The 17548-nt window shown below is 40.3% G+C and overlaps 1 protein-coding gene across 1 annotated transcript in view; it reads left to right on the top strand.

The window, feature by feature from the left end:
- Positions 1-16987, top strand: part of PPP1R14C (protein phosphatase 1 regulatory inhibitor subunit 14C) — a 54070-nt gene extending 37083 nt beyond the window's left edge. Inside the window, exons 2-4 of the mRNA XM_075446401.1 lie at positions 4692-4775; positions 5885-5917; positions 15675-16987. Coding sequence (XP_075302516.1) covers positions 4692-4775; positions 5885-5917; positions 15675-15749 — 192 coding nt within the window. The 3' untranslated portion in view covers positions 15750-16987. The remainder of the gene's footprint in view (positions 1-4691; positions 4776-5884; positions 5918-15674) is intronic.
- The last annotated feature ends 561 nt before the right edge of the window (positions 16988-17548 follow it).

Below are 17548 nucleotides of genomic sequence, written 5' to 3' on the forward strand. Positions count from 1 at the left end.
CTAACATCAGATCATCATGGCTGCTATGGTGTTACTGCTGTTAATATTTTAGGATTGGAGAAGACATGGTCACTTAATTAGGTTGTACCACAGAGGATTCTTGTTACTACTGCAAGTGTCCTCAAGCATGGCACTTCTCAGTCTCTTCTTTGTCATTAACATTCTTTCCTAATCTTCTGTTCATACCAATCAGCCTTTTTGGATTACAAACAGCTTTATTTTAGGTGTTGTATTTTGACTGTCCACTTGACTAGAATTAGCTTGAAGTCAAAAAGAGCTTTCTTTTATGCTGGATTCATAATTTTTGATAAACTGTTCTTTTTATTCTCATTTCTATCTGTTTTTGCCCTGACCTGTAAGTCCCCAGAACTAACTGAATGCTTTGAAGCAAAGAACACACAGGTTTTTCCTTTGTGTTTCATATGAATGAATATTTGGTAGTATTCTTTTATCTGTATTAAGTGCAATCCATTCATAATTCTGTCAGGTTACATATGCAGCCAACGACTTCTAGTCTTAGTAATTTGTGGCACTTTTATTTGTCATCTTGAGAGTTAAACCATTATCTTGCATTGAGGCAGTGCCGTCCATATATGCAGATGAACTTGTTTAGAGCTAACTGTATTAGATGTCCAACAGATGTCTCTTAGAAAGTAAATAAATATTTTCATATATTAAATAGATACTTCTAGAAGAACTGGTCCCATTTTCTAGTTTGGTTTTGATCACTTACACTGGCTGTCTTCCAGGAAGTTGAGAGAAATCCCTGATACATATCATCTGAAGCTTTCATAAATCTGAATTACATGGTTGTTTCTCCCTCTTTTTGCTTCATCTTTGTCTTGCTGTCCTTTCAGGTTGCTTCTAAACTGACTATACGCGTGATGGCTTTAACTTTTCTTGCTGCACTTAACTTCTCCTTTCTCTCTCAGACTTAAAATCTAAAGTAAAAACCAAAGAAACATATTTCATTATTTCCCAGCTATGCGAATGAGCAGATGCACAGTGAAGGAGCAGTGAGGATGAGGAACAGCAGGCTAATTTGAGGGTTGGGTTTATAGTGGGAAGTTTATCCATAGGGCAACTATTGCCCTGTAAATTTTAAAGCCTTGGATATATGTTTAATTAGTAAATACTTGTAACGATGTCAGACCCACTCTTGCTGTATGGAGGTGCTGTCTTCCCCCTGCAAAATCCAGCCCTTTGGCTTAAGCTACTGTGGGAGGTGGTTTCAGAGGCTGTCAGACCTTTTGTCTGGTCTCACTAAGGGATGCTTACGTGTTTCTCTTCCATTCACTGTTGGGGCAGTGATCACCTTCTCCAGAGCCTAAAATAGCAAGCAGTTGGAGAGGTTGTAATGTCTTAAAATGCTACAGCTATTTCCTACTTAATGCATGTCTGTATCCCAAGGTCTTTTGCCAGTAGCCTGCAACGAATTAACGCAACTTAAATAACCACGGGGCTGTCTTCCAAAGCAAGGTTGAACTTAAGTTGCATTAAATAGCATGGAAGCTAACTTTGGTGGTAGTTTTGCACTTTTGAATACTTGGTCAGAAACCAGCTCATGTCCTGCCTACATTGTTAATGCAAACTGGAGACGGTGTGTGAAAGGAGAGTGTCCATCCTTCCCTCCCCCAACTGTTTCAACTGATGGGTGTTTGCAGCTGCAACCCCCACACCTCTTCTGTTTTAGCTTTTCTGGAGGCTGCTTCCTGTCAGCATGCTGCTTGTGGTTTCTTTTTCCCCCCGTCATCTGCTGTTTGCAACACCTTATTTCCCTTTCACTGGAGGAGAATATGGCAGTGCTTCGGTTTCCTTGCATAGCCTCCATGACATTCACAAGACCCTTGAAATACCACCCTTCGGCTATGCACAGCCCCTTTCAGGCTTGCCCCAGCCAAATCTGTATCTAGCCGCTCAACTCTAGTAGGATCAACCGCACTTATCTCACCAGTAAAATCAGGCAAACAGAAAACGTGAGTGTTTCTTCCTCTCCTCTGTCATAACAGCTGTTGTGGAGTGGTCAGGCTCCTGGCCTAAGTGCATGCTTTTCATGCCTAACATAAAACTCTTGAGATCATGCAGGCACAGTAGTTCAGGTGTGGGGAAAAAAGCTTTGATTATGTTTGTTCAATCATCCAAAAATAAGAGCGAAAGTTATCTTTGTGGGCTTCCTCCCTCCATTTGTGTTGTGTATCAGAGTTCAAATCTGCTGTGAAGTGATGAAGATATGCATGATCTTTTACAGAAAATGTAACTTCATTGAATGCCAGTGTGTCAGACACAACTATAGTCCCTTGTTCCCGAGGTATTCCTAATTTATTTTTTGTTATGGCTTTTGTTGATATAGAGGAGCTGTGTTACATCTTATACCAAAGCTTCAGTGAGTTACTGGTACAGTTGCCCTCTGGACTTATGGCAGTGTGACCCTTGAAGATGTAGGAGAAAGCTGATTTGAACATAAGAGTGAGCAGAGATGGAAGCAAAGATTCCTCCTATGTGACTTGTACCAATCAGAGTAACACTAACCTTTCAGGAGCGGTCAGCTTCGATGAAGTGTGATCACAAAAAAGCATTATATACCTTCTAGGGAATTCCCTCTCGCTGTCACCTTTCAATAGTGTTTCAGTTTGGCAGAATGCCACTCCAACAAGTAAGAGTTCAAAATGTGTATTGGACAAAATATTCGATGTGGTCAACAGCACTTCTGAGCACAGACAGGTGCACAGTGGACATTTATGCAGATCCATGGATGCATAGTTTGATAAGCTTACAGTATTAATGAGAACTCCAGGCACCCTATCTAAAGAGGATTTATAATGAGCTGCTTAGATAAAATGTTCAGGAGGTTTGCTGTCTATTTGGGGAATTTCTGGTTCTTAGTGTGGCATGCAAATTTGCGTAGAGTTAGAATAGTAAGCTACTAAGTAAGTGTACCACTGTTATGGATTAATTTTTATCCTTTCCAACTCTGATGGCTTTTGCTGAGTATCTTTATAGTCTGTGGAAGACTTCTCTCCTCTTCCCCCCATTGTTTCAATTGCTAATGAGTTTATAGCATTATGTTAGAAACTCCCTTATTGCCAGATTGTGTTACAGTAACTAGTATTTTTATGATTCATCTCAGTAAATGCCCACACTTCCTTTCTGACTAAAATGCATGCTGAAAAAGAGTGAACCTGCTAATTGGGCAAAGGATGTGCTTCATGTATTCTCATTTATTAGGTCTAACAGCCTGTGTGGCTGTGCTATCCTGTTCCTGCACCCTTTCCTTCAGAGGTGGGGAATGGGGAACTTAATCATCCTACTTCTGTCCTCCTTCTTCACGCACAGATAAACATTGAGTAGTTGGCATTTTGGCTGGAGCTTCTGGTGTAGGTGGTTATTTGGCACTTTGGTACTTAACTTTCATCAGATTAACTCGAGCGATTTTGTTAGCTTCCTTGCTGATGTTTGGACTCTTGTTTTATCCAGTAAAAGAGTAATATCCAGTAGAAGTGTAATTCTGCTGTTACCTGTGGTGGTTGCTATTGGAGCTGTTAAAGTATTTCACAATTGTTGAAACTTTTGCAAATTGATGGAACCACCACACTTTTGTCAAAATGATTCCTTAAAGGATCTTAAAGTGTTGGTGGGGTACAAGAAGGCAGCTGCTGCTGGGGAGAGTGGTCTTGTTGCTGCCTCCTGACGCTCGGATTCACCCTCCCCTTTGGACACTTTCAGGTCCGTGCATTCATTCAAGAGGTGCCAAGGTGATGCAGCGCCAGTGAGCCAATCGATGATGGTGTGCTTGTGTGAGATGACAGACAGGCAGTGCCTGTGTATTGGCTTGGATGGAGCAGGGGCAACGGAGGAACAGTGTGTCTGTGGCACTGAGGCCACTGTGAGGGTGGGACTTAGCGTGGGGGAGAGCCTGAGACCAGAGTGTTTTGTATGCGCGGTGAGGTGCTGCTTTACCATTTTGAAGTGCCTTTTATGATGAGAAAATGCAAAAAATGGCCAGCAGAACATTTTTTTTTGCGTAACAGTAAAGCAAATAAACAGTGATGTCTGTAGACTGTGAATTGTCATTGGGATTCCAGAGCTTGGAGGTCCTTCAGAATGTGTGGACTGCTGCTCTGACTCAGGGAACAACATGTCTTGTGTACTGGTGATGCAAAGGGAGAAGTGTATGGGTGGAGGAAGTTTAAAAAAATTCCCTAAAATACTCTATGCCTTAGACTTCGTGCTTCACTGTAGGCAATGGAAATCTGAGCTCTTTTCATGGTGCGTGTATGTCATCCTTGTAAGCCAGCTTTGAGCAAGGGAGATCTTGCGTAGTGTAATAAAATAATCAGTCCAATCGATAATGTTTTCAAAGTAATTTCGTGGCTTGCTGCAGCTTTTATCTACTTCCTCTTCATCCTCTTGCCCAATACTGTGAGAATAGCTTGACTTGTACTGCTGGGCATGGGTTAGTCACACAACCCTTGACAGCTCTTAAGCAGCTGTTCCTTCACAGCCACCTCCTGTGTGGCTGGGGCTTGGCCTTCTGCTGGCCTGGGAGCAAGGAAGCGAGCCACCGTGCCTTACTGATTTCCATTTTGTCTGGCTCCAGGCAGATGTGGTTGTTATGTGTGCCATCACTAGGCTGCTTTTGAGGTTAGTTGAAGGATATCTCTATGGACTAAGTGGGAGTTTTTGCTTTTCAGGAAGAAGAGATGCCAGATGTAGAAATTGACATTGATGACCTTCTTGATGCAGCCAATGAAGAGGAGAGAGCTCTCAAATTACAGGTAATATAGTTTTCTAATTTTAAATTGGAATGTGGCTGAATTAATGCATCTGGGTCCATATCTTGTGTTTGAATTCACTGTAAGCATAGAATTAGAACTGGGAGGTGCCTAGGTCTGAGTTTAGCATAATCTACTGAACTGTACACAGGTAATCAAAATCCTTTAGGACAAAAAATTTCTGGAAGATAGATGACAACTGGAGTAAATAAAAGTTCAAAAAATCCAGCAATATATGGAGATATGCTTAGACAAATTAGAAAGTGCTGATTTTTTTCCCTACTCATTCTTATTTTTACATGCATATAAAATAAAGAACAGATAACATAGAAAAAAAAATGCAATAAAGAACAGCCACACAGAAAAATTATGTGTGGGAGAGTCAGTTATGATGACCAGATAGTTTCTGTGATTGACTGCAGGAGCGGAAATATGCATACAGGCATATACAGACCAGAAATCCTCCCTTGTCTTTATGATACTGGAAACTTTGTTTATTTCTGTCTATATTGACTAGAAATTGGAACCCATTGAGTTATCTTGGAGTAACCTGTCTAAAAGCTTGAGGAATGGAGGAGGTGGTCAGCAATGGGAATTAGTAGGGAAATTCAGAAGCTGTCTGCTGAAACTATACAATTCAAACCAGCTCTCTAATTCTCTGAATCCTGCTTGAGTTAAAAGTAATGAGTGGAAGAATGAGGAGGAGAAGAAAAATCATTGTCTTAATAGAGATACATGTATCTTGATTTAGATCTGTACTTCTGCATGACAAAGACTGCCGTGCCCTTACAGAAAGCTATCTTTCATACGTGTGTTGCTGGGAGAAATGTTCTTGGATTCTCCACTTTTCAGGTTTTTTTGGAGAGGAATTTTGTAACTTCCAACATGGAGGAAGAAACTATAATTTCTCTCCTGTTGCAAATCATTCTAATCCACCTAGGGAGCAAAGGTGACTTGCTACAGTGCTTAGTTTTCAATAGCATCTTCATCCAGTGATTCTTGGTTCTTGCTACTTTTCTTTTCCCACTCCATTGCTAGGTTTCGTACTGTAGACTTATTTATGTTCACTGTTATTCTGTATTGGAACTGATGTTTTCCTATTTTCCTTCTAGGAAACTCTTGTAGATTGCTACAAACCAACAGAGGTAAAAAAGCTTTTCTCAAATACTCTTTACCTGTGGGAAGTGTAGCTATGTTCAAGCTAAAGTAGCATTTTTATACTCATGATAAAGTAAATTAGGAATATTAATGGGGAGCTGATGGGTTTGGGGCTTTGTATCCTGGGGATTTTTGTGCCTGTCACTTAACTATAGTAGGAGAAGGATCAGGCCCTGCAGAGGAATTGCTGATCATTCCAGCTGAAGTATCAATATTGTCTTCTGTAATGTCCTCATTGATTTTACTGAGGCTTAGAGCTCTCATGTTACAAGAGAGCTAAACACAAATCTCATCAGAGGGCTAAAACCCTAGTATATTTGCATGAAATAACCTGAGAGGTGGACTGTGTACTTTTCAGTGTGAAGCCATTTAATTTTGTCTCTGACAGTAACATTATTTATCCTGGGATCTGTTATGTAGATATGCAGCTCAGCCAATTGTTTGGTAAATGGACTTGAGTACAATTGTTGGACAGCCTGAGCTAGCAGGATTTAGTTAAAAGTACTCAATGTTCAACTTGAATATCCATTAATGTGTCCAGTGCCAATACAGCCTAGTACTTGTACAGTAGTAGTGTGCTTACTAGGAAGAGTAAATATTGTAGCAAACACTTGGACTCATTACAAAAAAAGTCTAGCTTGTTGGTCAGTTTCTTGGCTCAGTTTGTAGTGCTTTCCCACATGCAGGTTTCATACAGTATTTAACAGAGTAGGTGGCTTACAGGATTCGCCTAGACAGGGATATTTCAGCTGTGTGTGACTAGAAGCCAGGTGTTTGGTTTCTGAAACAAGGCTGCAGATAGCTTGGTTCCTCTTTAACATCTGTAGGTGTAGCTAGCCACTTAAGCCACAGTAGTTTGAGTAGTCAGGTTGTCAGGAAGAACCACGAGTGCAGCTAAATAAACACTTCCCAGTCCATCAGATACTTTCACAGAATCACAGAATGGTCGGGGTTGGAAGGGACCTCTGTGGGTCATCTAGTCCAACCCTCCTGCTGAAGCAGGGTCACCTACAGCAGGCTGCACAGGATCTTGTCCAGGCTGGTCTTGAATATCTCCAGAGAAGGAGACTCCACCACCTCCCTGGACAGCCTGTTCCAGTGCTTTGTCACCCTCAGAGGGAAGAAGTTCTTCCTCATGTTCAGACGGAACTTCCTGTGCTTCAGTTTGTACTTTCTTCAGGGCTTTTGCATTCTTATCAATTCCTGTGGTAGACTGGGAAAGTTCTCCAGAATTGCTATTACAGTTGCTGGTAGTAACTTTTTGACAGTGCAGGTAATTGACCCAGAAAGACTTGCGTGGTAACACTTGTGTAGCTTGGTACGTGTTGTACCTTCGTTTCTTTACAGCAGATAACACAGTCTCCCAATATGGAGATGCCAGGCCAAAAAATCAAGCCTTCAGATATCTCACTGTAGTAATGCTACACTACAGATGACCCCTGTCAGCCTCCTCTAGCCTTCTCTCAGCAAATGCTGCTGAATCTTAGTTGTTCTTCATAAGATAGGTGTAAAGACTGGTATGGCAGGTGGAGCCTGACATGGTTCTTGTCACAGGCTAGTGAGAGAAAGTGGCGGTCATGAGTGGGTGGGGAGAACCAGGTAGCTGAGAGTTTAGCAGCTACTCATGTACCAACCTCTTATCTCCATGTTATCTGAAGGCAGAGAATCAAATAACTGCCCTTCTTCCTCCTTCTTTGAACATCTAATATGAATTATGTTTTTTAGTTCTGAAGTTTGATGCTTAATACAAGGACAAATTTCAGAGCTCTGATAAGGATACATCACAGATGTTAGTGAGTTTGTCTCTTCAATCCTCTGGTGACGGGAGTGAGGCAGCTCCTTTACCTGGAAGAATATCTGTCTTCCTTGACAATCTTTTGAGATGGCCAAGTTGAGAGGAGTACTTAACCACTCTTCTGTGAGAATGGTTGCCAAAAAGGGGGTCGTTTCCCAGTACTGTTTTCACAGTAGCAGCTTTTCATCTGTAGCATAAGCCCAGTAATACTGCATGGCTACTAACTTAGCAGTTAATCACTATTTTTAAGTGGTCTATGTGTGGACTAAGAGGAGCCTTTAAGTTGGCTTAAACTTGCTATATGAGGATCCATACCTTGTCTAGACAATCTGCAATGCTTTTGTATTTGTAGACCATTCAAAACTCTTGAGGTAATTGGTTTATGAAAGGATTTCTAGAAGATTTGTGGAGAATGGATGTGAGCTGATGGAATTTCTCCTGACTAATCAAATATAGTCAAGTGCACTGGGATTTTAGCATCAAGGCAGTAGTCCCTAAGTGGGGAAAAAATTACGTAGTATGATGTGTCCACTATTCAGAGCAGAAGTAATAATAGTACAGGCAGCAAGCTTAATAACTTGAAGCTGGTATCCCATCTGTTTAAAAAAAAAACCAAAAACCAAACATATATCGTATGTCAATTTTGCTTAGTGTTTTCCACTTAAAGGTTAAGGAAAGACTGAGAGATTTTTGCATGTATTCTGGATTGATTTTTCATGAGAAGAAGCAGGGTTATCCAGGTCACTTGAAGGGTGGCAGGAATTCTCAGGCTCTGAAATAAATTGGCCAGATAGTAGCTGACAGTAACTTATGAGGAACTGCTATGAAACCTTTCTTTGAAGGGAAATGTAGCTAGATTGTTCAATGTTCTCTAAAATTTTAAAAGCTTTTCTAAGGTAGCTGTTAGAGCTGTTTTAATTTGTATGGAAATAATGTTTAATGTGGGAACCTGTTGTAAAGTCACGTAGTTTCCCCAAACAAGACAACTAAAGGTTAATCAGGAAAGTGCACACAGTCAGTATGATTTTAGGTGCTATTTAAGTTTACATTAATGATCCTTAAATTAAAATGTTGATCTGCTAATCAAGATGCATATGCAATGTGACTGTGTCATTCACTCATTAAAAGTTTAGTTTTGTAAAGTGTTCCAGAAACTAAAAAGAGTTTCTAGGCACAATTTGCCAACTTGGCTGTTTCTACAAACATAATAATTAAAAAAACCCAACCCAATATAAAAACACAGTGGCCAAGAGATACATTTCCTAACTAGAAAACTGTAAAGTATATGTTTTTATTGGTTTTTAATCACCGCAATATGTGACTTGTATTTATACTTCATATCCTTTTACTTGAGCCACAATCTCCTTGCTCCATGTAGTTAAGTTACACTTGTTGAAGAGAAGTTGAATAGCTGCCAGACTCAAGACATAGGCTTTGACATCTCAAATGTGGACAGGGCTTTAACATATGATAATGGTCTTCCCACTGTGCAAAATCAAACAGGGCTGGAAGTAGTCTTCAGATGGTTTACACTTTCTCTGCTTCCTCTTCTCTCATGTTGCTATCATACCTACTTCAAAAGGGGTACATCTCTTGATGGAAGACAAAGCTTGACGTGAGAGAACAGCACTTCATTTTTAGGACTGCACAATAAAAAAGGGTATGCTCTCTGCGAGATCAATGCCATAACCAAATCTTGGATCTGAACTTTTGCGACTGAAAAGGAGCAGGGACCAGCAGCATTCTCCTGCATCACCCGTGTGCCAGAGCAGCCAGTGCTTCACTCTGTGCCATGTGTCGCCTGTGGAAAATCCCACCCAGACCTTTGTCAAGTTGCTGTCTTGGTTCTCTCTATGTGATGGAGAACCTTAATATAGGTCACAGGGAATTTTGAGTCTTATATTAGCAGTGAATGTAACAAAGAAATTTAAACATAATCTGTAATCTGGGTGATAGGGTTTTGATACTTGACAGTAGACTCTTATTTAGAATAGGAAAACTGCAGTGGGCATGAAATCAAGGAGGTTTCGTCAAGACACACACTTTGAAGGAGGCTGGCTGAATCTGTGTTACTGTATCTCTGCTATTCGTAGCAGTAAGACCACACATTTAGACTGGGTTTTGGAGAAAATCTGAAATATTTGTGGCTGATGTGAATTAGAGCTTCCACTGGTGGGACTGCCAAAGTGATGACAGGAGAAGTGACAAGGAGACTCTCAAACTACTATAGGAGAGAAATCCAATGAGTGGGCAATTTCTGTTTACTGACTCTGAAGGATACGGTTGAGCTACAGAGTATCTGCAGATAGCTAATCTTTGAAGAGACCTGGATAAATTAGGTTCGGGATTTCTTTGCTGCTTTCTTTTCTTGAAGAAATATACAAAGCTTCAGGTGAGTGGGCTGGAGATCTCTCTCTCTCTCAGGCAGGATTAAATCTATCCAGACCATCCTGTTAGTATAATTTTTCACTCAGTACAAAATGGGAGAAAAAGGAGATGAAGTTGCATCATAAAAGAAAGTTTGGTTTTTTTTTACTGGGAAATTTAATAACAATTTTCAATATGGTTTCCAGGCAAACTATGTTAAATTGCTGTGCGTATTCTCTGGAGAGTTTGGGCAGAAATTTAAGTCACTGACTACTCGGTTACTTCAGTGGCTAGACTATTTCAGCAGCCTTTAACGCTTGATTTTGAGAAAGGTGGAGATGTGTTTGCTTAACTATATGTTTCTCCAAGTTTAATTCCTAGTTGGAGCAAATGACAGGCTTGTGATGCAGCTTTTTAGAGTGGTCCAAGCACTGTGGGTTTTTTTTAAACTAAAAACTGTTGTGAGTATGTCTTCACATAATCTATGTACTCAGTATGCAGACATGAACAGAAGGTTCAACCCTTCTGGAGTAGAAATTGTAAAATTTTGAAGGATCTTGTTTTTTTGGTCCTGCTATGTTATGAATTCTTTCAGATTCATGTTACTATTTGTTTATAACTGCAAGGTAGCAATATGTAGGATACCCATTGGAAGCAATAGTAACTAAAGATGTGTCCTACAGCCTCAGTGCAGTGTACTGCCTTACATCTGGGGGAGCCTAGAAGCTCACAGACATTTACTTGTAGCTCAGCTGATGGGTGGTAAATTATTAGGCCATAGTACTTGGAATCAAATAGGACATTTTGTAGAGGGGAAAAATAGTTAAGAAACATGCATATTGTAAAGCAGTGAAGACAGAGGCATATCTAGAAAAATGTGGTTTCTCGTTAATCCGTTTGACCGTTCTGAATTCAGTGAACTAAAACTGTTTATATGCCTGCTGAGATCTGCCCTACATTGTACCACAGTGTTGGAGGGAATTAAGCTTGCATGTTTTTGTTTCAGCAAGTACTTGTGAAAACGAGTTACAAATACCCATAGCGATATTGTAAGAATAGAGGAGTGAATGGTGATTTGACAAGAATAAGCTGTATTTGTTTACATGCTGCTGAATTAGTGAATAACTGGACTGCATGTCTTGACCATAGCTAAGCTTCATGGTGTTTAGTCAATGCTTTGTACAGGGCTCAATGCGAAGCTGAATTGCTGCGTATTGTCCTCCTCTGGGCATGGATGGTGCCATGGCCTCACCAGAGAGGCTGTGCTGATGGAATTGTTCAGTGAGGCTACAGGGATGCTGCCCCAGTGCTTGCTAAATAGAAGGCAGCTTCTGGGCCCCTTCTCACAAAGCATCTGTGCCTCATCAGTTCCCTTCTTCCCATACAACTGGCCTCAGGTTTGAGCATGTGGGGAAGGGAAGGTGTTTGCCAGTAGGGTTCCCTCTTATTTTTTTATCCTTTGTTTTTTTGACCTATTCAGATGGCATTTCTGAGATATTGTGTAGTTTCTTCCCCAAGTAGCTGTGGGGATTGCTCTTCAGGCTGACTTTACTTTTTACATCCAACCAATCAGTCTCTCTTTAAGAAACAGCCTTGGGCAAACAGTCAAGGAAATCTTAATTTTTGACTTGGCTGCAGGGAGGTAAAGCTGTGGAGGAAAGCTGGTTTAGGATTCATTCCACGGTCTAGTGAAGCAGGAGGACTAGAAACCATACATTTTGGTTTAAGAACTAGTTCTATTACACCTATACTGTTTGTGTGAGAGAAATCTGGAGAGGCAGAGTCTAATTAGTCTCCAGAATTAATTGGAAGACTTGAATAGAAAGCCTGGAATTCATTGTCTGCCAAATGACCTCATTAAAACAATGAATCACACCTCCAAAGCAGAGAGGTGATTTCCTCTGCTTTCCTGAATTATCATTTCACTTTTGTTTGTCGTCTTTTTCTTCTATTCTGCATTATGTGAATGTTTTTGCTTGAACTGAATGCCTTTGATTCAAGGGAAAGTGTTAGAGAAGGGAGAAGACAAATGCCTAAGGATAAATATGGAGGAGTTCAAATGAAGTATAGATTTAGTCTCTGTGTCTCATTTAAATTTGTCTTTAGAATTAGAAAGATGTCTCCTAGAAACAATGATTTTGTATTGCAAATTAACAGGACTCTCAATACTTGTAACAAAACTATATTTAAAAGTGGTCTCCTTGCAGAAGATCTGTAGAAAGAATTTCAGCTGAGTTTGTATAATTTTTTACTTTTTTTTTTGTTTACCAAGGCCCAAAGTGCTGGTATGAGATTTTTCTTCTATTATAAGTAGATGTGACCTGTTTATTTCTGGCTGTAGCTCTCTAAGGAATAATTAATAAGTTATTGAATCTTTAGCTGAGTTATTGTTAAATGTTTTCCAGCTCTGAGTTAAGTAAGTATTATATAAGTATATATAAGTAGATAATCCAACCTGTGTTACAGAACTACTTTTAACATAGATCGGTACATGATCAGTTTTCAAATGCATGATGCTAAAGTTCAGCATATCTCCTAGATGGGATCTCAAGAAAATGCTTAGTGTAAAATGATTTTTGTGTATGAGATTGAGATAGATATCCATATTAAGCCTTCTGTTAAGCCTTGACTCAAATATCCACAAGGAATAAAACTGCAATTTTTGAGTGATGTTTAAAGAAAACAAAGGGGTATTACTGTATATCATAAAGCTGAGTAGGTTAGTTATAAAGTGAGGGCTCATTGAAATGCTGTGTAGTCTGCTTTCCTGCCTCGAAGAGGGGAGAATGTGCATCTTTTCTACAACGCTGCCTTTTGTTGACGAGGAGCTGCAAAACAATAACGGCACAAGCACCAGAGTGCAACTGTGTTAATGACAGCTGGCTCCATGCAAGCCTTAGATGCAAAGTGATACTTAAATCAGAAATGTACTGAACCAGCTCTGGTTTGCACACCCATGGAATGTGCACAACAGCACTACTGCTTTATGTGAAATGTCTGCCACACACAAAATGCTATTGTTGGGTTTTACGGTTTGGTACTGCAGACCCTCATTTCAAGAAAAATAGTTCCTGAGGTGTAAAGCATTTTCAATTATTATACTGAAATATAGTAATGTATATAATTGAAAAATTCTTCAGGTGGATACAGCTCCCTTCCCCTTCCTGAAGAATAGCCTCAGTTGCCTCAGATCTGTTTGGGGAGTTGCCCCTACAGTTTGGTTTATTTTGGCAGCACTAGGAAGTTTCTAGGTGGTATTAATATTGAAAACTTCAAGCAATTACCTTGTTTTGCAAAAGATGCTTGTGGTACTTGCTGTGATGTTGTACTGAAAAGCAAGTAACGCCTGACAGGGTTTCATAACCAAGTGAAACTTGCTCTGAATTATTGTGAGTTGTGGGAGAAAATGAACAGAGAAATGGCAGAAGTGCCTTCCAGACAGGGATATCCCAAATGGGTACAGTCAGAATGATGCCCGTAGATTTCCCTGTCCACTCTGCAGATGTCCCCTCCTGTAACGCTCTTCTTTCACCTTCTGTGAAGCAGTTGACAGTTTCCGGTTGCAGTGTCTTGTCGCTGCCTTGACGGTGGGTGAAGGTGGTGCAGAGTATTTGTGGCTTTAGCAGACAACTAATAGTCATCCAAAGTGAAGAACTGAACTTCAGCCTGTTCCTTCCCAAAGCTGTCCTAATCTGATGTTTTGGCATGGGAGTATAGCTTTTTATGGAAGGAGCTGCTGAAAGACAATACTAACTGCATTAATCTCAAGTAAAAATATTTTAAACTCTCTTTAGAGAGTTTATTTCTGCATGGCTTCGGCTGGTAAAAAATTCTAAAGTTTATTTCTGTTTCAAACAGTACCATGCCGCACTAGTTTTGCATTATGTAGCAGGTCTTTACAAAGGAGAACACTGAAGCAATGCGTAGTGCATTGAAAGCTGTGAATCTTTAGGTACACCTGTCTCCCTCCGTTTCTGACCTCCGAATGGACAAGTACTGTACTCTGACAAGTTTGGAATGGATATTGTTGCAGTGGCTTGTGCCTGTGTGGAGAAAGACAGCTTCTGAAGGATGGAGGGGGGAGGATTTGGGGTTGTAACAAATCTGCTCTTCCGATCATCTCTTTAGGGTATCTGTCTATCTGGATAGGAAGCATGATATTGATGTGCATAGATGTATTCTTGTACTGGCCTGGATCTCGTTAGTTCAGGAGTGGAGGCCAGAATATTGAAGGTTCTCGGTGAGCATTTGTAGCCCCCACTGCTGGGTGTGCTGCTCTGCCTTTGCTGCTGTTAGTTGAAGCCGCACCTAGTGTGGGTGCAGCAGTACCATGGTGCAACAGTAGGTGCAGTGCAGTACAGCTGGGCGTAAACTGTCAGGAAAGGAGATTGCCCTGTTGGGGTGATTCCTGCCAGGATGGTGGTCCCACCAGAAAAAAAAAGTGATCTTAAGTTAAAATACACATTTACAGAGACTTTCCTTATGCACAGTGAAGCACCTGGGTAATATATGCTTCAGTGTGACTTTTTGGAAAGGTACTCTGTTGTCATTTAGGTGGTGGCCTTGTTCACTGGAATTTTTAGCCTCAAGCATTCAGCTAGGAAGTCATGCTTTTTGTCCTTGCACATCCACCTGTCTAAATACATAATTACATTCCATGTTTATAGCTAAATGATTTCATGATAAGAACCTTTTTGTAGGTGTATACATAGTACTGTGGGAAAACATTACTATCCTAATGTGACATTAAGGGGGTGATTTAGTTTTTAATGCATTTGCAATAGTAAGAAATTGTGTACCAAAACAGTTTCAGATAATGGTGCACCTCTGTAAGCTTCTGTTCTCCCACAGTTTAAAAAGAGAAAATCTGCCGAAACTGGGGAAAACATCACTGTGAATAAAGACCTGGTCCATTAATATATATATTTTTCTTTTCAGAATAGTGTCATTCTGTGAGCTCCACAACCAGTTTCACCCAGAATGAGCCAGCGGGGCTACCTCTGGCTCCTTGTTCCTGCCTTGCCTCAGGCTGGTATGAGTGTTGCTGTGGGGCTGAGTGGTGAGCCTGGTTGGAGAGCTGAGCCAGCTTGGAAAGTAGCAGGGCAAGAGGAAAAACAGCTGAGTTCTTAGCCAGATCAGCTTTCTGTTCCAGCTGAGTATGCAGCCAACAAAAATGCTAGTGCCGGCATGGAGCGTGGTGAGAGAAACACCTCTTTCAGCAGGAGTGCTGATTTCTGTGCAGGCTTAACCTGTGAAAGTCTGCTTTGAGCATTTGCATTGTATCCAGCCATAGATTTTGCTTGATTCAACGGCTGGTAGATGGCCCTGTGTAGTAAAAGCCTGAAAGATGGCTGGCAACTGAGCCCAAACACTGATGCAGAGGGAAAGCTAGTTGTTCACATCTCCACTGTGTGATGAGAGTATGCATATAAGGTTCCTGGAGATCAGGCCAGAGAAATTCCAGCTTAGCAGTAAAAGCTTAAATAAAACTGTATAGTTTGCTTTGATTTTTTTTTTTAACTGAAGATCATGGTATTATGGGATCATAAAAATTACTCATGTTTTCTAATCTTTTTTCCTAGGAATTTATCAAAGAGCTGCTAACTCGGATAAGAGGAATGAGGAAACTCAGTCCCCCTCAAAAGAAGAGTATATAAATATCTTGAAGTAGTAGCAATCTGTAAAAGACATGGCAAGGGAAAGGGGACTTTGAATACAAGACCTTTATTAAAATAGTTGTCTTTCTCCACAACTTTTTTGATTTCATTCAGTTTTGACTCAAGGGATTTCTTTTGTGTGTTTTAAAGGTTCTTTTTTAAGTGTTAATTTTTTTATCAAGAATATCAACAATTTGGATGCTGCTCAACTTTCACTTGAGGATTATTGAAGCAAGTGAAGAATCCAAGAGGTAGTGATGAGAGGCAGCAAACCTACGTGGTGAACCAGAAGAGCTTGTAAATTTACAGAGCTAGGAGACTTCTTACAACTAGTTGGATAATGTTTTTTAAGTTGGTTGTACATTTAACTCATGGATGTCAAGTTTCTTGTGCTTGTCTGTACATAAATTATGAAGTGGGTTGTGAATACTGTTTCACATGGATGGAAGGAAAAGTTTGTTACAGTAAATTATTTAAATGGTGGTTATAGCAAATTTGCTACCAGAAGTTACCAGTTTAGATTACTAAAATGAGTGCTGCCATTTTTTTAAATACCCTTAAAGCAGCCCAGTGAAAAATTTCATCATCTCTCCTTGTTTAGACTGCAGTGTATGAGAATTGGGAATTTTAAGGGCTTAATTTGTAGACTTATTTGATTGACTTTGATGCTTTGCCAGTTCATTTTCTCTCCACCTCATGGTGTCCTGGAACTGTGTTAACCTATGCTGAATAAGGGCCTGCAGTGATATCTAGAGAAAGGTCCATCACCGTTTAAAAGCTGCTTCACAGTGGAGGAAAGGCAGTGCTACCAAAATGAATTACAAGCACTATCTTGCATTTAGTGATGTGGCTTAATCATACGCAGATTCCTGTCCTATTAAGGTAGGCAAAGAATATTATACCCTTTGTTTATGGCTCTGCCCGGAGAAGTGGGGACAATTCTTAGCTTGGGCGCTTTTACTTGTAAAAGCAAGAACAGAAGAGATCCCTGCTCCCTCCTGGAAAATGTCCTGAGATGTTCAATAAGCTACCATATGCTGGTAGGTGACACTAGTCAGGCATTTTATACCAAGGGTGCTTTGAACATATTTTATTTTTCAAAAGAAGTACATGTTTGTGAATTTTATGTATACTGGCAAGCTTTTTTTAATGTATTTAATTTTGTAATGTTTACTGATGATTTTATTTACAAGATATTTACTCAAATAAATGGAACAACTTGTGACTTGTTACATGTACACTTTACAAGACTACTGTTGTTGCGTAGGTTGGTAAATGGACTTGCTCGTCAAAAAGAGAAGCTTGCAAGGTGGTAAGTACATGGGAACCCAGCTGTATAGACCTTAATTGGCTTTTAATGTGCCCAGTATCACTCAAACTCCTCTAACCTAGTGCACAGCTTCATTTTTGAAAGTCTTCTGCAGGTGAGGCCTGCCTTCGCTGTGCCCTGGGGGACTGGAGAGAAGAAAAAGCCTGGAAATTCTTTCAAATAAATGCTGCTGCTTCCTTTTTTCCTTCTCCCAGAGGTGAGTGTAGGGGAGGGCTTACACTGGGTGACTCTCCATTCTCTACTGAAGGTGTGGCAGAAAGGGGTCTTTCAGCAGGAGGCACTCTACCTTGCTTCCCATCTGCACCTCTCTGAATTCTCCTCAAGAAATTCCAGCAGCCCAAGAAAAGACTTGGTTGGTTTGCCTGCAGCACCTGAAATTTAAATCTTACACCTTGCTGAAGCTGCAATTTATCTCTGGTTTCCTAAGGAGTCTTCCAGCAAAATTTTTTAAAAATTGTGAAGTCAAATC

Source organism: Opisthocomus hoazin, chromosome 2, assembly GCF_030867145.1.
Source record: "Opisthocomus hoazin isolate bOpiHoa1 chromosome 2, bOpiHoa1.hap1, whole genome shotgun sequence".
In the NCBI taxonomy this organism is placed as follows: domain Eukaryota; kingdom Metazoa; phylum Chordata; class Aves; order Opisthocomiformes; family Opisthocomidae; genus Opisthocomus; species Opisthocomus hoazin.